The following is a 20,736-nucleotide window of genomic DNA, read 5'->3' as shown; positions in this document are numbered from 1 at the left end:
TAGTAAGGCAATATGCAACCAGATCAACTTGTGATCACACTGCTGACTACCATGGGTCATGTTCACATGAACGACGGAGGAGTTTAGTTCTGAAAAAAGCTCTGTCACTTAATGAGGCAGGTGTTTGTCTGATGAGGTGAGAATAAAGGAAATACCTACTCACATTACAATATGTGAGTGTGTGTGTTTATACATTTATGACCATACATCATAATGTGTTTGACCACATTGACTTTCCCATATATTCACATGGTTTAAGTGGCCCTTATCACAAACATCTGCCGAAAGTCCCCAGTTAACAGGGTCGCCTATTAAACCGTGACACCGGGACAGCCTGTGATACATATCGAACACACATGTGTTCCGAGCTGGGGGTTGTAGTTTTTCTCTTCAAACAAGGAGGACAACTTCGTACAGCTTACCGTGGATATTTTTCTCCTCGATCAGCCAATCCGTAACTTCTCAGACGTTTCCGCTCGACAAACTACCCAATGAGCGAGCTTACTTCGAGGTAAGGCGGGACTATACCCTGTCAATCATGCTCAGAGGGCGGGGAAAAGATCTCAGAAAGAGCTAGAGCTACTCAACAAGGCAAATAGCAGCGCTCCGCATCCAACACCAACCAGGGGCCAACAGACGACGTTTAAACCTGTCAGATTCCTCACATAAATGTTCCTATGGATTACTAATACACCTTCATCGACAAGCAGAGGTGTTTCTCAATTTGACAGCATAGGTAAGCCTTCTTTTGTTGGGGAAAGCCATCGCTATTTTGAACATTTTATTTATCCTAGCTCGCTCCCCTGCTGCCACCAAGCCAACCTTGTCGTTAGCTAACTTGTTAACTAATGCTGCGATGTGTTTAGGGGGTTTCATGGAATGAATGAATTATGCAACTCGACAGCACGAAACCGACGGTCGATATTACCAAATTAACTTGGTCAGCTTGATTATAAAGTTGTGCTGCAGCCAAACGAGCGCAGTAAACGGTTGCGCTGCTCCGGAGCTGTGTAGTTTGCAGCCTGCTGGACAAACACCGGACTGTTGTGTTGCTGCGCGTAGGAATCCTCGAAGAGGTTTGTCGTCGAGCAGCGCCTGTCATGGTGTCAAAAGTGATATTTTACGACACCATCAGCGACCTGAGTCCGTTTGACATCGCTGCATGATGTGATTTAGTCGACCAGCGAGCAAACAGTGTAGTTTAACAGGTAAATTGCGTCGTCAGGCTTTTCTTTTGTGCCACCAGCGTCGTTAGCTTCTCACCATTTAGTCGCCCAGTGGAGGTCGGACCAGATGGACTATCTTGTACGAATGAATTCACCCGTTTGATCAGTTTTCAGACCAAATGCGATGTGGACTTGTCCCCCACGGCGGGATAGGACTTACGTTATTCCCTGTGTGTGTGTATGTGTGTGTGTGCGTGCGTGACCATTATTTTGCACATTTCCGTAACTGGCAACCCCATCGCTGACAAACTGTCTGTGCAGGGATCGTTAGTGCGGAGGTTTAAATGGACTCGATGCGGTGGTTAACTAGGCTGTCGGGTTGAAGAACAGGTGAAAAGACGGCCGAGGCTCAGGCGGTGTATGTGCATGTATTTTATTCATCTTTTTTTTGTGGTCTTCAATCATTCACTTGCAGCGGCTGGGCGAGCAAAGCGTCTGGGCGGATGACTTAGTATCCACCGCGACCAAGAGCCCTCAAAACAAGGGCTGCGACCTTGGCTTCCGTTTGAACAATAAACCCGAGCGGTTATCGACGCGATGTCTCCCTGTCGCCTGACCTCATTGCGAACCGTTTCGTTGTGTTTCTTTGTCAAAAAGAAGAAGCAACGTTTACTCAGCGAAATGCCAGACCAGTCGACACGCAGAGAGAAACAATGTGTAAAGAAAGAAAAGTGAGTTTCAGGATGGCCGCGCGATCGAGTCTCACTTTTGTGCAACTCAAAGCGGTTAACGTGACGTTTCTCTAACGGTCTGGTCTCGTGCCCACGAGCCGTGTTTGGTGTAGAGTGGGAGCTGCTCTGCGCAGCGAGCGGCGCGAGAGACAAGGAAAGCGAAAACGAAAATGGACCGTCTTAAGGGCAGTTTTTGTGTAAAGATACAACAAAAACTATAACAAGAGATACGTGTCCGAGAAATAAATGTCTCTGGCGACCACCGTCCCCGCAATATTTCCACAGTTTGTTCGCTGAAGTGCTTTTTTTTCTTGCCGACTGTCCGCTACAGAAATGGCGTCATCCTCTGCTGTGGTGTTGGTTCAGTCAGTGCAGTGCAGACAGCGAGCACACCACGCCGCCGTACCCGGAGAGCCATTTTTGATTATTATTTATTTTACTGTATCTCTCACTTTATCCCTAAACGACTTCATCATCCGGTCCGAGGGAGGCCGACGACGAGCTACTTTGTGTTGTCCTCGCCCCGCGTTGCCACAAGCAGCAGTCTGGCTGCTGACTACGCCGCGCGGGGCATTACATAAACTGCTTTCAGGGCTGCATCAGCAGCCTGCCACGGCACGGCTCTACTTTGCAACACTGATATCTTTTGGGAATGTGGCTCGAACACACACAAACACACACCAGCAAAACAATGCATTGGTCAGGGTTATTTACGCAAAGGATCTTTTTCAAACTTTTTCTTAAACCAGTTACATGCATATTTTAGAAAGGATATCTAATGTGCATAGTCAGACGGTCAAGTGTGAGGGGTTTATTTTTTATTCTGATGGTATCCAGCAGTGTAGCAGCAGAAGAAGTGATGTCATCATAACATACCCGTGCCTTGTTGGGGCACAGACTGAAGTTGACACCCTCCGTAATGTCTCTAAACGGCTCCTTCATCCTCTGTTTCAGCCTCTGATTCGTCGCACCGGTCACCCAGAAGACTCATCGAGAGATGAAGGTATGTTAGTGTTTACTTGCATGTATAAACGAGCTTTAACCAGGCACATGAAACGTGAAATCACAAGTGTAAAATCAATATTGCATATGCCTGGGGACATCCCCTTTTTTTGTTCTCACAAGTAAGGCCAGTGTGAACTTTCATACACAGTGAGGCAAGTGTTTTGGACATGGACCAAAGTATCATGTTTATGTCATAAGCATGACATTGCAAATACAGCTGGAGACACTTAGAAACTCAAACACACATTTGGACATTTTATTTAGTTGTTGCTTTGTTATGCAATGCTGTTGAACCCCATGCTGAGATGGGACATGTAGTAATGCATGTGAATTTTATTTTATAAACTGTCAAAGAGCGTGTTATAAAAACACAAGCAAAAGGTGTGGCGAGCAACTTTCTATGAAAAAGCTTTGATATTTACAACTCACCCAAAGCTCTGTCATTGTTTTCTTCAGCTCTTTTTAAAACTGAAAAAGGCACAGCTTGTTTGGTAAATTGGCAGCTGTGCGAGCTTTCTTATACTTCCAATGGATCAACATGAGTTGTGGCTGTTGTTATGCTTGCAGGCGGTAGTCATTTGTTACCATGTAAGCCAAACGTAATCATAACATGCATGTGTGTTTCACTTTTTGATTAAATTAATGACATGCAGAAACTTTGAAGTGTGTGTGTGTGAAGGATTAGGGGGAAGAATGAAGTCAATATACAGGATGTGAGCACTTTGTGATTTGGAGAGTCGTTGTTGGACAAATTAAAAGCTGGTCGAGTAATGATTTGTAGTCTGTCCCTTTGGTCATAATGATGCTGTGCTTATTGCGGTTAATCAGTACAAGCAGTCTACCAAAGTATCCAATTAAACTGCAACCAAGAGCATCACTGGATGGCAAAAAAATAGTTTCATGTATATGTTTTTGTTTATATTATTAATTTGGTAAACAAAAGAGAGACGGGAAAATCGTTTTAGATCTGGTACAAAGCTTTGTCTCTGCTTCTTGAATCATTTCTGTTGCCTGCGTTCATACTTGTCCTACTGGTAGTGCTGACTTTAACTGCATGATGATTTGTGGTTATGTAATAAATAGTTTGTGCCACAGGAAGACAATGGATTTCTGAATGTCATGACGAGAAATGCATTCCAGTGAACAGAGAGCATCCAGGCAGATTATGTAGAAATCAATGGGGTCAGCAGATATATAACCTAATTCACACTGTAGGCTCGCTTCAATGCCTGATTTTATACGTGAGTGTATACTTGGTTAGGAAAAAAAGTGATGTTTTCACATTGACATTGGTTTAATGCATTTGTAGTTTCGTAGTGAGTCACTTTTTTTTTACTGCTCTGTATATTAGGAGCGTCTGCTCAATGCCGTAACTGAAAATGGCTTCGTAACTAGGACAACTTTTTATTATGTTCGCCTCGCATTTAGTGCCACTCTGGCTTCTGGTCCACAGCCTTCCTGTATCCACTACACACACACTCACACACTGCTTTCACACTTTGATAAACATTAGATATCCTAAGAGTTGAATAATGTGTTGGATAATTGTTTGAATTCTGAACTTACTTAATCTGTAAATATCATGTAAATACCTTTTGCTTAAATGTGAATTCAGAATGTCCTTGCTCGAACATCAACAATCTGGGAAATGTACTCAGCTAATGCACTTTGCCCGTGACCTCTGTAACCGAGAAAAGGTTTAATAAGAAAACTAAATCTTTGATCGTGTCAGATTTAAGCATAATAGTGTCGTCTATATGCTTGTGACTATGTGCTAAGACTTCTAAAACTTAGCCTTGATCATCAAAAAGGTTGACTTACCATATCCCCTGTGTACGACTATTTACTGCATAGATAAGTAAAGGACCACTCTCATTTACATATATATGTAATATGTTATTTATTACATAAGGAATGCATCGTGTCGTATTTAACGTTCTAAACATTATCATAGCAGCAAACAACTGTTATGCTATCTATAGATAGAGTGGGGTACTGCTTACCCGAGTGGAGAATAAAGTTGCACTTCTTCTGTGGGTGTTGTTACCAGAGCTTCTTCTTGCCAGTCGTGCTTGCTTTTAGTGCATGTAAGCGTCCCCCACGGTTAGCTCATGGCTGCTCTCGTGCACGGTGGTGATAACGGCGTACTGACTGACGAGCAGGAGATGAGTAAAGTGTAGAGTACGTAAGCATGATCATTTATAGAGCTGTCAAAGTCTTAAAGGAAGGAGGTATTTCTTTGGCCCTCATTGAATGTATGTGTATAACATCTGCTATATATTCTACTAAAACCAGCACTGAGCCCATGTTTGCAAGGCTTAAGAGAGCGCTACAAATCATTCAGCAGGCATATGTAAACATTGGGAATGTTGCACTTTGTAGTTGTGAAAACTCTCAAGTCCTCATGTTGGCCGAGGGGTCAGGGGAATGGGTTGCTGGGAGATTACACGTATCAGTGTTTTATTAGCAGAGTTTTGTGCAAATGAAAAACGTTAGAGTAGAGTACATGGTTTTTGATTGTTTGATACTGGAGGAGTGGATTTGCTTGAAAGGCCGGCCATTTGGGGAACAAGTGGGTAAACAAAAGATACAAAGATTGTTTTTTTGTTTTTTTTGTCTAAAGCTTCCATGGCATTGCCGAGGCAACTCCTGCCGGAGCACCAGTCACTGGAATTATGGTGACTTTGGTTTGGACAAAGAGGTGATTCACAGCAGGATTATTGTACGTGTGAGCGAGGCCGGGTGGGAGCTTAATTCTTTCCTGTATGCCTCTTGCATAGGCTTGTAGGCCTTGTTCGGCCTGCAAGCCTTTATTCATAGTAAGTCAGAGAATGGAAATCACTGATTTGGTACACTTATCTAGTGCACTTGATTTGTTTTAGATATCTAACTGTTATGTCACATTGTGTTTACACCATCCTTGCCAGCTACAGCTGAACATGAACCTGTGTATGTTCCTAGCGTATTTTTTCACTGTTGTGTGACTTAACACATACCAACATACAATAGTGACGCATCCGTTCTAACAACAACACGTGTCAACACAGCTTCAAGAGGGCACACAATCTGGATTAAATCCTGGGCAACGGAAGGGACCTACAAACTCTGATTTCCTTTGAAATTGTTAATACAGTGAGAGTGAGATGAATCACCAGTGTGAAAATTTAACACAAAGTGAAACTCTGCTCTAAAGTGGAGATCACACATGGTAATGAGAGTGGATCTTCGTTGTGTTTAACAGTAGATCAGTGGCAGGCTGTGAAAATTGTCATTACGCCAAAAGCGCATTCGCCAGCTTTTAGTTTTGCGTGTATGGCGAGCAGATTTGCGTACATCACTCCCGGCTTAATTTTGCAGGTGCTACGAACAGATTTGCGTCCGTCACTTCCGCCAAGTGGTTAACATAAGTGTTTCATTTGATACAGCGCTTGTCAGCAACGAAGTGCACTACAGATGTTACTGCACTGTATTGCAGTGTACTTCGTAAAGTGTTCGGTAATAGACACACCGTAAGATTCTTTCTTCTACTGAAATTAAAGCGTTCTTCTTCTTTAAGTTAAATAAGTACAGCGCCACCTAAAGTACAGGAGTGTGTGTGCACCGTGCAGGGAACACACAGCGCCTCGATATACACAGGGATTAAACGGTGACGGCCAGGCCGCTAGCCTTCACTGTTTAACCGGCAGAAGGAGAGAGAAGAGAGAAATATGAGAGCGAGACATACAGAGAAAAAGAGGTGAGATCTGATTGGATAAAGAGCGTTAAAGCAACGTTCTAGGTCAGTGCCAGCCTGCTGGCCTGAACAGCCAGCAGACAGCAAGCCATGAGGAACAGACAGGAGCTGCTCAACGAGAACATAAGCTAATAGGGAAAAAATATTATAATACATGCAGTGAAAAACAATTATAAAATACATATATTTTTATAATTATTTTATATATATATATATATATATATATATATATATATATATATATATATATATATATATATATATATATATATATATATATATATATATAATATTATTATTGTTATTATTATTAATAAAAATAATAATATAAAATAGCTATAACTTTGTGATTATGTTTAGGCCAGCAGAGAAAGCCTTGCTGGCCCTGACGGCCCGCCACTGCAGTAGAGGATGCACTCATAAACACAGTGACAATCATTGGTCTGGTGCATTGGTCTATAATGGTGGACAAAATGGAGCTGGAATAAATCCAAAACACAAGACTCATTGCGACATACGGCTGACTATGCAGATTCTGTAGGTTAAAGTTCAGCAAAGGTAAAATTTGATTGTTGAATCTGCAGCCAATTTGAAACCTATTCTTGAATGTGACCACCACTCTGGCTTTAATTGTAGAGAATCAGCAAAAGGGGGGATCTTTGCAAAGAACTGGTGCAAGTGTGTCTTATTAGATTAGTAATGGGTTTCTGCATGCTCCCATCGGACAGAAATACCATGTAGTGTGATTCACGACTGATATGATTCACTATATTCACTATAGTGAGTTACAATCCACAGGTTGCATGTAACACCACACAAATGTGCTATCGCTATTCATTTTCTTTCTTTTTTTAACCAGAGTGTTTTTTTCTAAGTTGTAGAATAAAATTGCTGTAGTCCCTCAAGCTGTCCAAGAAATGCACTCTAAGCAGCAGCAGCAGCAGCAGCAGCAGCTTATTTTCAACTGGCGCTGTTTGGAGTCGGCTGTTAAATTTTTCATGACCTGAGAGTCTTTATTGAGCCGAAACTGATCTCATTCTGCTGTTGCCAGTGTCACCCCAGTAGATTTTGTTTTGAATTATTTCAAAGCTCTGACTTAATGTAGCAGCATTATTTGCTGTGTTCGATGACTAGAAAGACTTCAATACGGAGTCGTCTTCAGATCGCTAGTAATCAGTGATGATTCAACAGCACGGACGGAAGCGCTTTATAGCCAACAACACTGGTTAACCGTCACTTCTAGGATTTACTTAAGATTGTTCCTTTGTTGATGGGGGAGAAAGGCGTTTAATGCATGACTAGATAAAAGTTGTCCAATGTGGTATCCGTGTGCGTCTGACGGATTTCAAAGTAGATCGTCCTCAGTCGAGCTGCAGTCCTGTGAACACTTTAGGTTTGTGTCTCTCCATGACAGCCGCAGGTGCATTGTGTCACCCCTTGCCAAGTCACATTAGTTTGTGTTTAATGGAGTACTTGTGCCTGGAGAGTGCTTTCCATATCAGTGGCACTAGCTGAATAGCCAGAGAGCTGGTTTTTTATTGTGTCACTGTTATTAGCGTTATGGTGGCCCGTGCACGCAGAAGCCGAAGTAGCGCTTATGATAAATACTGCTCTGCTGTTTCTGTGACACAATCTTGGATGAGAGCAGCTCCTGTGACGTGTGTGTGTGTGGGGGGAAGAGGGAGGGCGTTTTTTTTTGTTTTTTTTTAGCTCTTTTTTAGTCTGTGAAAGGATGTTACGCCTCACAATGGCACAGGAATTCCGCCTCTCTGAGCTTAGTCATCTTATATTGGTGGTTGCCTGCAGAAGGGATGGGGTTAAAAAGAAGTGTTTTTCTCCAGATCGCTGTAGTGTGATCTGATCCAGGGATGGCTTAGTTTAATACAGGGAGGTGGGGCATTATTAGTGGAAACAACAAACTGTTCTCTGTTTGTGTTGGCATGCGAGCGTGACAAATATATGTCTGGCCTCAGTAGTGTGTTTTCACCCCTGCCTTGTTAAACTAGGGTGGTTTGGCAGCCACAGCTGTCAAGATAACCCAAGCTTCCCTCGATGAATCAGGGGCATGACTCTTCCTCTGAGAAGAGGAACAGGCTCAAAGTAAAGGAGGCAAACAGGAGGCGTATATAGCACAAGTATTGGTATGAAGGAGGAGAAAAAGTGGTGGACAGAAGTAACACTTCAGCTTTGTGTTGCAGCCGCGGCTGACAAGAGAGCTGGTCAGCTCATGGAAATGGCTTCCGCGTCATGTAAACCTGGTGTTGGCAGCTGGTGTTGAGGCCAGATCACACTAGAGACTAATGAGGTGTTCATCTGAGTTGGAGGCTGAAACGCTCCGAACTCGGCCCCTGAATCCCATCTGTCCAACTCCATGAGACACCTGAGAAGAGGTGGTCTGTCCTGGCTTGACTGGTCCATGACCTTCCTCACGTGGAAGATGCAATTTGTCCATCTGTTAGCAAACTGGTTTCTTGTCTATTTTTGTATTTGCATTCATTGTTATTAACTTGTTTTATTCTTATGGGTTGCATCGTTGTAGTTACATCCCAAAATAATTTGGTTTTATTTTATTGCACTATTAGATCATAGATGATAAACCCATTCACTATGTTAAAAAGTAAAAAGTTTCATTACAATACAAGATTGTAAAAGAAAGTGAAACCAGGGGTGTAATGGTACACAGCATTCCTGGTTTGGTACAGGCCAAGCCGTTTAGCACGCTGCAGCTGATAAACAACTGGTGAACTGACTTTTCCGAGTATAATTTCTGTATCGTGCTTGCGAGTAGCAGACATAAAAGGGACGTCCCGAGCCAAGGGTGGCATACCAAACCAAACTGAACGTCCTGTAGACCTACTGTTACAGCCCTAAGTGAAACACTACTTTTTAAGTCGACGAGGCATCTTTACAACAGCAAAAAAATCACAAAGATGGTTGTTCCACTTGGCAAATCTCCACGCTTATCTGTAATATACAGCCCACTGTGTTTCTTCTTTGATCACCCTAACAGCCAAACGCCTGTTCTGTATGATGACTTGTGATGATCGTTAATTTCAAACCATTAAATAAAAGTGGGTCATGCTGAGGTGAGCCCCGGGTGTTATCAAAGAACCAGGGATTCAGAAACCATAGTCTCCTAGTCTGCCGATCCAGATAATCTTCACCTAAGTCAATATCTCGTATAATAGATAATTTTTTTTGGCCTTGCGGTTTGTGGCTCAAAATCCCAACAAGTATTAGTGGTCTGTCAGATAAAATCTCGACACGTTTCAAGTGGTCCGTCAGATAAGATCATGTAAGATTGAGGCTCCGGTAACAAATAAATTGAAGAGGGATATGCAACCCTTTCGTTAATTTGGATAATTGGTTGCTCATGCATCTGCAGTGAATTTCACTGTGCATTATTAGCAGTTTAGGTGTGACACAAGATTCCTCATCTTGTTTATGTGACCCTGATTGTCATTTAATATTGAATTTCTGTTATATATATATATATATATATATATATATATATATATATATATATATATATATATATATATTCTGTTATATATATATATATATATATATATATATATATTTCATGCCATTCAAAGGTTTGTTCCTGTGCCACACAAACATGTTTAAGGGTTTACACAAAGGCAGTACTGTAAGTTATTTTTGCCTACCCACAGCCCATGGGAGCAGGATCGATTTAGGATGATAAAACCAGCATATTGCTTTTTTACCATTTCAGTCCTTAAAGTGGTACGTTCGTGCCAAGGACTCCTGCAGCAGCTGGTTTCAGTGTTAAGTTCTGACATCACTAGTGTAGTTTGTAGCTGTTGTGTAGAAAAAAGCAAGATGTATGTTTTGATATGCATCTCTCAAAGTGTGTATAAGAAAGGTGTCTTACAGAGTTTGACAAGTAATTAACTTGCAGTGTAAAATTCAATATGCACAACAACGTGTTTGAAGAAATTAGTGCTAAATGAACAGAGCCGTCTTTCTGTAGTGAGTCTTGCAGCTAATTTGATGTTGAATTGTTGATTTCCCTTTGCATGAATACATTTTATTCATCCAGTCAGAAAATGAGATGTGTTTTCGTATTTAGTGCTGCTAAAAAAAAGAGGCAGGGCTGCACCGTAACCGAGATTAGGTTGATAATGACTCTAATAGCTGGATTGGATATCGGTTTACAATACAGCCGATCTATTCAGTACAGTTCTATGTGTAAATACTATATATACAATATACTATATTTGAACTTTTATTTATGTTTTAACAAATTTTCTTTTGCTGCATTAAAAAGGTTACACTTTTAATTGTACTTCTGTTAATGTTAATATTTGTTGTGGTTTATGATTTATTATTTTACTCAAAAACAACAATTCAGTAAATTTATATCCATGTATTTATACGTTACAATTTTTAAGTTACAAAGTTAGTAAAGTTAAACCTGTTGCTGGAATACACATAAACGAATGAACCGAGTCCCTTCCACACAGTGAGGCATAATGCTTATTAATGAAACACTGGTATCAGACCGGTACTCGCTATCGGCTGATGCCCTAATTGGTGCATCTTCCAAAAAAAAGGTACATTTGTAGCTTGCACATTAGAGGAGGAGTTGATGGTTTCCTTAAGTAACACCCACAAGTGTTGGCCAGGTGAAGTACAAATATGACATGTTGCATCTGGTCTTGATGTGTCCTGTCAACAGGAAGCGTGCCCACACAGTGGGTCTAAATATATCTCTGTTAGGTGAGGCATTTTCAGTGGAGCCTTAGAGAAGCACCCTCAGTAAATCCATCTGTACACTACATGAACTACAAATATCTTCTGCCCTCATCCTCACACTGAAAGTCTCTTTTCTCTTTGTACCTGACTCTCCGCAAATCTGTTCTTGAGGGGGGTAAAAAAAAAAAAAGGTTTGATAAACATCCATTGATGACACAGGATGGTGCTATTTGTTTAGAATAGCTTCTTCTTTGTAGTCAAGAACCTTCTTCTTTGTACTCATCAAAGCAGTAGTGAAGTGGCCTTTTTTGCTCGCTCCTCTAGAGGCTTGTTTTGCAAAACCCAGAGCAGATGGTATGTGTTTTCTGTGGATGAATCACTGAGGCGGGTGGGTTTCGCATAGCTGGCCTCACAATGTTAAGCTTCAATGTGTGTCCTTCCACCTTAGCTGTGAGAATACACCTGTGTCAGTAAACTATATATCTATATCTATCCAGATAGATAGATAGATAGATAGATAGATAGATAGATAGATAGATATCTCAATCAATAAATGGAAAAATAGCTTTGAATTCACTGGTTTCTTATTTTTATTTCCTCAGACTCTGGAGGAGCCCCCCTACTTGACAGTAGGGACGGATGTTAGTGCCAAGTACCGAGGGGCTTTCTGTGAGGCCAAGATTAAGACAGCGAAGAGGCTAGTCAAGGCCAAGGTAAGTCACATTTCACAGTGCCTGTGATCCAAAATTAAAAATGTATTGTCTCTGTGTAGTGTGTGAAGTGGATTGCAGCAGGACGAGGGGCTCTTGTCTTTGTGCAACGATCAAGCTCACACAGCTCAGCTGTAATGTACATCCAGAGCGGATTGGACACTGTCACATTCATAAGATCCAAAACATGATTAGAAAGTCCTCGTATTAGTTTCTTGGACTGTGCATTTAAATGATGCTCTTGTCTCTGATGTTGCACAAAATCCATCTGTGTTGCTTACATGCTAGAGACCCACCACCTGTTTTAGGTTGTTAGTACTGCTCATGTAGCTGAAACACCAATCAAGGCCCCAGATGTGACAGATGCAGGGTCTGGTCTGGCGCGCCAGGTACCCGTCACATCCACAGGCGTCCCCTCCGGGGGCCATCGCTTTCGAATGTTGTCGCAGGGACGGCACGATTGCCGTTTCCCTACTGGTTTCATGCCTTGCTGATGAAGGCATGGCATGATGTACGTAGTACAGTGTCTCATTTCCCAGTGGGGCTAAAGCATCTGGTTAATACAATAGAGACGGATCACTTGTCTCTCGTTCTGTGTGCGTGTGCGTGTGGAACAAAGATTAGATACTGCCTTTTTTACTGTGTCAATGCACTGTAATTCCCCCCGTCGAGACAAAAGAGCAGCGACGTGCTGCCATTCTGGCGCACCAGCTGAAATCAAATGACGTTTCTTTTTGTCTCACGAACAGAAACAGACAACACGCCAACGTAAACCATGTGATGTTCTTAGTTTGGATATTGTGGACTAAAATGAAGCTAATAGGGTAGTGTCATCCCATAAATTAATTACCATACTAATTGGTCGAGTGTGGGTTTGTTTTTGGGTAGCTGTAATATGACTGAGGTTCGGTTACACAAACGGAGAACATAGCAATTATTCAGCGGTTGTTGTGAATCTGAATATCCCACTGTAATGGATTCCTCTTTAGCTCTTTGGTTCATTAATCTCTGTGTGCTTGTTTAACAAAGTCGATGGTGGCAGCATATGGCGCTGGTGTCATTTCAGTGATTTTTAAAGCCCAGTAAAAGATCAGTGTGGCATTCTTATTTATGATGTTGAGCCACACTAGAATTAGCACCATGTCAGTATTACTCACTGTGACGTGTTCAGCACTCATTTAATCAGCCAACAGGGTACAATAACAAGTACTGTGTCAAGAATATTATATATTCAACGTTCATAGTACATTATTAGCAGTTTTCACATTTCACTGTAGAATGCAAATAAAGGAATCGCTTAAATTAAAAAAATCTCATACATTTTTTTTTGCTAAACCAATGTCCTCTTTTAAAGCATTGGCTAATTAATAGAGTATTAAAGTGTTGTTTGTTGTTCTCCACCAGACCACTTAAAGAAAGTGATATTTAGCCTGTAAATAAAGGAATTCTTTGCCCCTTTAGTTGCATTATACTTTGGGGCACAAAGCAATTGGAGGCAATATTAATGCAAACAAAGTCAATGGAAATACATGTACAAAGGTGCAGATTTACAAGGACACAAAGTGAATGTGAACACGCTAAAGTTAGAAATGTCCCTTTTGGCCAAACGTTAGATTAATCAGGAGCAGAAAGGAGAGCAATTGTGTTGAGGAGAATAAGTGGAACAACTGGAGTTGCCGTTAAGTTTTCCCTAAGCAGTTGAACAGTCTATTTGTTGTTAGCTGGGGATCATGTCTTTTTACTGAGCATTTTCAAATTGGGAGAATTTTCACTTCCCACTTTGAGTTTAGTACATTTAAACTGCCGGCAGCACAGTAACATTTTTAGGCTTATTGGATAAAAAGGATCTTTGAACGTAATGGACCGTGAGCTCCTGACAAACCTATTCACGTCACGTCATACATTTGCTCAAGGCTCTATTTGATCAGAACTGTGGTTTCATATCTTATTCCAATATTTAATGTTGGGTCTAAGTGGTTGTACACTGTGTGCGTGTGGTTGACCCGTGCAGCAACCACGCTCACAGTTAGGAGGTTGTCAGGATGGCCAGGTATTATTGACGCTCTCTAGCTGAACTGTTAAACAGCGAGAGGCATCCTCTGTCTGTGAAGGTGCAGAGCTCCCTTCTTGTCCCGCAGAAGAAGAGGGAGTTCTCTCTTCCACCGGGCAGCAATGTTGTTATCTCCATAACTGGTAAAATTCAGCCTCGGGAAGCTTTTTTTCACTCCTTTCTCTGCCATTTAATTTTATGAGATGACAATTTAACAGCCTCTTGCAGTATGCATTTCCTTCATTCATTGTCTTGATGCCGCCTTCAGAGCGACACTTTGATTGCCGTCTCTGCTGCTGTTATGTTTCAAACCGACTGGTGAGAGCGGCGTCTGAATTTGTTACCTGCAGGCTTCTTTTCTGAGATGGGGGTGATTAACATCTTTTTCTGCCCTCATATGCCGGCTGATTCTAAACTAAATCAGTCAATAAAAGCGAAGCCAGTTTTCCATTTAAATTATGCTACTATTTTACTCTCATATGCTCTCGAAAGATTACTCCGAGGAGAGAGCACATGAGCTATTAATATCAAGCAAGGAGGGGCATTTGCTATACTGAACAGATTCCGGCTGCTTCGGCGCATTTTGCAACATGCTCCTTGGAAAATATGTGCTTGACTGCCTGCCTTGTGGGTGTTTTTTCTGTCACTCAGTGTTGCCAGGTCGCCATGCAGATGCAAGATTACCACAGCATGATCAGATTATGATCTACTGTGGCTCACTTAGAGGAGGCCGCGGTTGCAGAGGGGGAGGGTCGGTTAGTGTAGCCCGAACAGTCGCAACAGGAATCCACTGCAGTTGGCTCTCCAACAGATGCGGCAGCGCAGTTGGCAGTGGGGGGGTCAGTCACTCAACGAGGCCATTGCATTAAATATTCACACACTGCTGCTTGCCTACCGACACGAGGAAGTCTTTACTAGTATGTTGTCTCAAACCACACCGATGCCAAGATCAAATTCCATGAATGCGTACACACGCATGGCCAATAAAGCTGATTCGGATCCAAGGCAACAAACCTGCGTGAAAGAGTCCATTGTTGTAATCAGTGTGTCGCCATTATGTATTGGCAGAGACCTGCTGCCACTGTGAGATGGTGGATGATGTGTCCCGGTCAGGCCTCTGGGGAATCATTCGTTCATCCTCGTTACTGATTCTCCTCCCCCTGTTTCCAGGTGACCTTTAAGCCAGATCTGACAACAGCTGAGGTTCATGATGAAAACATCAAAGGACCTCTAAAGGTAAGTCAGGAAAGCCGGAGGAGGCTGACGTCGTCTCACAGTCAGCTGGAAACATTGTCATAACATGCATGCATCATTAATTATCATTGATTACTTTAGTTAGTCTTTTTGTGGCTCAGTCTATGAGACCAAAGTGAGTGTAGAAAGGAAGTGCATTGTAGTTTTATTTCAGCCAGTTATGATTCTTCTATTAGTAATATTCTTGTCTCACTACTTAAAAACACATTGATTCCATTTATCATTAGTAGCACATTTGGATGCCACATAACGGCAGTGTATCCGTCCCACAGGTGGGAGCTGTTGTTGAGGTGAAGAATCAGGATGGAGTTTACCAGGAGGCCACAATCAATAAGCTGAACGATGCTAGTATATATACTGTCGGTAAGTCAGTCGCAAACTGTTTCTCTCCCCTGTGTACTCTCCCTACAGCTACCTTACAAACACTTTTATGTCAATTATAATGTGTGAAAAATAAAAAGGTAATTGCTATTTTCAGGAGCCCACAGTGACTTCCTTAAATTGCTTGTTTTGTTCAACAAACAGTCCGAAAATCCAAATATATAAAGTATTTACAAATGCATAAAACAAGGGAAAGCAGCAAATACTCAAATTGTATTTCAACTTTTTGAATAATTCTTGCATTTTCTGCAAGTTGCAAAGAGTAAACAGTTCGAGTGTTGGATCATCCGAAGCATGCAGAGTACAGACTGCTGCTCAGATCTGTTGCCTCCGAGCAGCTGCTCGTCCCTTAAGAGAGCCCATGGAGTTTTTCCTGTCTCGAAACACTCGTCGTGGCACATTTTCATTCATCAACAAAAACATGAGTCACTGTTGAAGTTGCCTCAAGTGGTTGTTTTTTTTCTTCATTCTTGTCGCCAAGTAAATTTAAACGAGCAATGACTAATGGGATTGAATGATTTACACATCTGGGTTATCTTTTGGAGAGTTGTGACTTCTGAAAGCAAAAGGAAGGCTCCTTGAGTTATTTAATAGGATAAATATTATGTCCAGGAAGATTTGATATCGGTTAGTAAATAAAGAAATCAGTAAATCTTCAGATACTTCCCTTACGTCTCTTTTGTTTTATCATGTGTATACTCCGTGTCTATCAGAGGGTACTTAAAGCTTCAATAAAACAGTTAAAAACTGCTGGAAAGAAGCAGCCAGTTTGGAAACGAGACCGGCATTTATTTGTGCTTAAGTGTGTGTTGTTGGGGACTCCCGTCCCACGTACAGCAGTCTAACAGCCTCTCATCTCTGCAGTGTTTGACGATGGCGACGAGAAGACCCTGAGGCGTTCCTCTCTCTGCCTGAAAGGAGCACGTCACTTTGCAGAGAGCGAGGCAAGTATTGTGCTGACCCGCAGTTTTTATACCAGCCTCCATCACTCAGCTTTCGAGGGAGGCAAAACTCATATTACTTTTAATGTCATCCAATTTTGTCACCAACAATCGCACAACTTTCACATTTTAAACACGGCTCACAAATGTTCCCACGTTGGCATTCAGAGTTTTAGCTGCGATACCTTTCCAGGAAACATAAACTGATATCGCAGCAAGTTTGCCAAGATACAAAACTCCCTCCGTTTGCAACTGATTAGATCCCACGAAGAGAGTTTCTTCCAGGTGTACAAGATACATCTTTTGTTTTAGAATTTGGTGTCTGACAAGGGTAACACTGAGGCTCTTTGTTGTTGTTGGTCTCCCCTGCAGACACTCGACAGACTCCCTCTCACCAACCCTGAGCACTTCGGCACACCTGTCATCGGCAAGAAGGGCAACCGCGGCAGACGATCGAACCCGATGTGAGTATCACCCCCCCCGTTTCTGTACGTCCTGCAGGGCTCGTATTATACTTTAATATATCGCCAGACTGTGATGCTGGCGGCGAGCGATTTTCTGTATCAATCCACAGTCATCTGTAACGGGCTCCCCCGTTCTAAGCCTGCTGACAGCAGTTCAAATGAAAGATTTACTCTCATCTTCATCCCCCCCCGTTATAAACATCGCCAGAGACCTGAAACTAGAGAGCCTGCCCTCCTCCTCCAGCTCCTTAATCACGCGGGGATGTAGCGGCGGCGCGAGCACGACCCGGTCCTGCTGAATATGATCTTTTCTACCCCCGCCCCTTCTTTGACTCAAATGTTCCAGTGGGTGTTTTATGCTCTGATGCCTGCTCCTGGGAGAATGCTGAGTTTTCACCTGGGAATAGGAACTGCTGAGGGCTTTTTGGCGCCGGATATAATTGTGGCTCCTCTCTGTTATAAAGAGGACACTCTGCTACGTAATCTCATTCTCTGACACCCCTTGCTAATGGCACTCAGAGAAAAGTCAATATTACTCTAAACATTGATGTAATATTGACGTGGGTCGGTCCCAGCTGCACATTAACACCATGGACCTGTCTTCCTGCGCTCTTATAGTGTCTTAATTCTTAATTTACAAGGATTGAAAAAGACAGAGCGGACTGACATTACTGGAAAAATAAGACTGCAACATATTTGCTTTCTTGCTCGTGGTTAGATGAGATGATTGATGCCTCTGTCTGTGTGTGAAATATGGAGCTACAGCCAGCGGGCAATGAGCTTAGTTTAGTCTAAAAACTGGAAACAGGAAAAATAGAGAGCCTGATTTTATTCAGAGGTAGACAAACCAACTGACTGGCATCTTTTGTTTTTTTTGTGCGAGGTTTCCAGAAGAAATAGGGAGAAGTTACTGCTCCCAGCCCAATAGAACCACAAAGCGCTGTTTTGACAATTTATACTTGTTGTGTATAAAGCACATGCAATTTTATGTATATATTAGTGAGCTCTAAAGGTGCTGGTACTGCGTTAACTAGCTGTTGACCCTGGTTTACAGTCTCTATGCTAAGCTAACTGACTGCTCTATCTTCATATTCAGCATGCAGACATGAAAGTAGTGTCAATCATCTTATCTGACTTTCAGAAAGTAAGCAAATAGGTTTCCGAAAATGTCAAACTATTCCTTTTAAATCAAGGGTTAAGGAACTAAAGGTTAGTGTCAAACATCCCCAGCTACAATATAGGTGAAGCAACCTTATTCCCACGTGATTTGTAGGAAGTTTCCCCATTGAGTTTCTAAAGTGCTGTAGTAATAGTGGTAGTAGTAGTAGTTGTTGTTGTTGTTGTTGTTGTAGTGGTAACAGACTGGCTGATTTACTGCTCATGAATCTTGCCAAACTCTATGTGTGTGTCTGTGCATGTGTCTGTGCGTGTATGAACATAGAGTTGTGCTCAGAGCAGTCCTAGTGAGATATAAAAAAGAGGGCGGTGGATCTCTTTGGCTGCTGCTGCTTGTACGTTCACTCAGAGACATGGCCGTCTATCTGCTGGTCAGGGAGACAGTCAGACGGCGGAGAACGAGCCGACTCGTCACTACACTGATCCTAATGATGGAGCTCATCAGTAAAGCTGGCTTTATGTTTCACCCTGCTACACAACTAAAATGCTCCGTTGTGCTATGGATCGCTAGTTGGAGATCTTTTTAATGTTAAATGAAAGAGATGATTAGTCAGCAGGAATCCTATGTCTGTATTAAAAGACACTAGCACACACAATATTGTCTAGCTCTACCGGCAACCAGAAGCTATTTCTGTTTAAAACGGTAGTGCGAGGCTTTTATTTAAAAATGGAGACAATTTAACAGCACAACATTTTCTCAATCAAATGTCAACCAGATGTGTTGCTCACTGTACCTACCTTGAATGGCAGACTGTTGAATAAAACCGCCCTTATCTCCCACAGCCAAGAAGAAGAATTGTCTTCATCCTCCAGCGAGGAAGAGGAGAGCGACCAGCGGCAGAATGAGGATCTGTTCGGCAAAGTGGTCTGTGTGGAGGGGGTCGCCGCCGGGGAAAAGAAGAAGACCACGTGGTATCCTGCTTTGGTGAGCTCATAGTCTCCCTTCATTCACTGCTCTCTGCTCCATCGCTGTGAAGAAACAGGAACCACTGCGGCCGGTCTTCCAGTACACTCACAGCATTGTGCCATTTCATTTCAACGCCCCGTTATGTAACTTCAGCAGGATTATATTCTTGCGTAACACCACTCATCAAATATTGGAAAAGTGCACGATGCTGTGGTTAAATTGCTCATTTCTTTTAAATGAGACTAACGTTTTGCAGAAGCTGGCTACCTTTCGTAGTTTGAAAAATTTCAGAAAGCAAAACAGTTCAACTCCTATTTTGAAAGGAAAAAAAAAAGAAAAGTCATGTCTTGTTCTTCCTGATGTGTGCAACAATGCAGCTCAAACACCGGTGTGATGTTTATATGTCCTTTCAAATTCATTTGTTTCCACCCACCCATAACTCCCAGCCTGCGTTAGCACACAGTGAAATGGTGACAGGCGTTGTTTGTTTTTGTAAGTGTTGCAAGTAGAACTAGGAGAACGAGAGAGGGTGGGGGAAATCTGTCCCTTTAACTGTGTAGTCAGCAAGGCCCGCCTCCAGGGTTTGTTGTTCTTGGCTTGCAGTTGACTGAGCTCAATGCTGCCTCCCTGTGACAGCCAGGAGAAGCATGTCACACTGTAGCCCATCACTGTTTAGATACATACATACGTCCATACATACGGACGTGCGTACGTACAAACGTCCCTGCACTAGGTGGAGGAGAGGGTGGTCCGGGTTGCAGCTGGGTGGAGCAGTACGCAGGTAGACGTTTCATGCAACAGATGATGCATGGCTGTCACAGATAATGTGCTCCTCAGAGACACGGTGAAATGAAAGTCAAAAGAAACATGTGTGAGCTGGATGCTTTTTATTTGCACGTCTGCGGTGCAGCACTTGTGTCACAGAGAGAAAGGACTGAGCTAACAGCACAGTGTTGAAGTGAAAGCATCCACCCTGTTGGCACGCGCGTGTAGAGCAGGAGCAGGCAGGCAGCCTCCTGATGGAAATTAAATCTCCATAACAGCAGTGCTGCCTCCTGTGGGTTAGACCCTGGCACTGGAACAACTCCCACTGTTGTGCTCCTGGACTCTGGTAAACAGCAGCAGCGCATCCTGTGAGCGTGCACGCACCCCTTTACACATCGCTCCTCGTCCCACGCACTTGTTTTGTCCCTCGTAAACGACAATGTCTGTAATCCGTCAGCGTGGCCTTTTCCTGAAATTGCTTAAGTCATTAACTCAAACTTTGACACCTCCCCCTTCCTTCCTCCGTTTTACTGACACACACACACACACACACTCTCACACTTTCACTCTCTCACTATCACCTCTACTGACCTCTTGACTGTTTCTTGTTTCTGTGCAATAAGGTCATCTCCCCAGACTGCCACGACGACGTGACTGTGAAGAAGGACAACATCTTCGTCCGCTCGTTCAAGGATGGAAAATTGTGAGTCATCAATCGTGTGCTGATAACCACA

The 20,736-nt window shown here is 42.6% G+C and overlaps 1 protein-coding gene across 7 annotated transcripts in view; it reads left to right on the top strand.

The window, feature by feature from the left end:
• Nucleotides 1–421: 421 nt before the first annotated feature.
• Nucleotides 422–20,736, top strand: part of arid4b (AT-rich interaction domain 4B) — a 36,861-nt gene continuing 16,546 nt past the window's right edge. For 2 of the 7 annotated variants that reach the window (XM_068567519.1, XM_068567512.1), the window contains exons 1-9: nucleotides 572–736; nucleotides 2,852–2,900; nucleotides 11,957–12,067; nucleotides 15,285–15,350; nucleotides 15,641–15,731; nucleotides 16,614–16,693; nucleotides 17,063–17,154; nucleotides 19,114–19,255; nucleotides 20,626–20,705. In XM_068567519.1, coding sequence (XP_068423620.1) covers nucleotides 2,895–2,900; nucleotides 11,957–12,067; nucleotides 15,285–15,350; nucleotides 15,641–15,731; nucleotides 16,614–16,693; nucleotides 17,063–17,154; nucleotides 19,114–19,255; nucleotides 20,626–20,705 — 668 coding nt within the window. In that variant the 5' untranslated portion in view covers nucleotides 572–736; nucleotides 2,852–2,894. Of the gene's footprint in view, nucleotides 512–571; nucleotides 737–1,057; nucleotides 1,209–1,507; nucleotides 1,557–2,851; nucleotides 2,901–11,956; nucleotides 12,068–15,284; nucleotides 15,351–15,640; nucleotides 15,732–16,613; nucleotides 16,694–17,062; nucleotides 17,155–19,113; nucleotides 19,256–20,625; nucleotides 20,706–20,736 lie in introns of those variants that run through there. The other 5 variants (XM_068567515.1, XM_068567518.1, XM_068567517.1 and 2 more) reach the window with 5 other exon arrangements.

Source organism: Clinocottus analis, unplaced genomic scaffold, assembly GCF_023055335.1.
Source record: "Clinocottus analis isolate CAN_PGR_092001 unplaced genomic scaffold, fCliAna1.0.p SCAF_8, whole genome shotgun sequence".
NCBI lineage: Eukaryota > Metazoa > Chordata > Actinopteri > Perciformes > Cottidae > Clinocottus > Clinocottus analis.
This window is presented reverse-complemented; position numbering and strand designations above follow the sequence as displayed.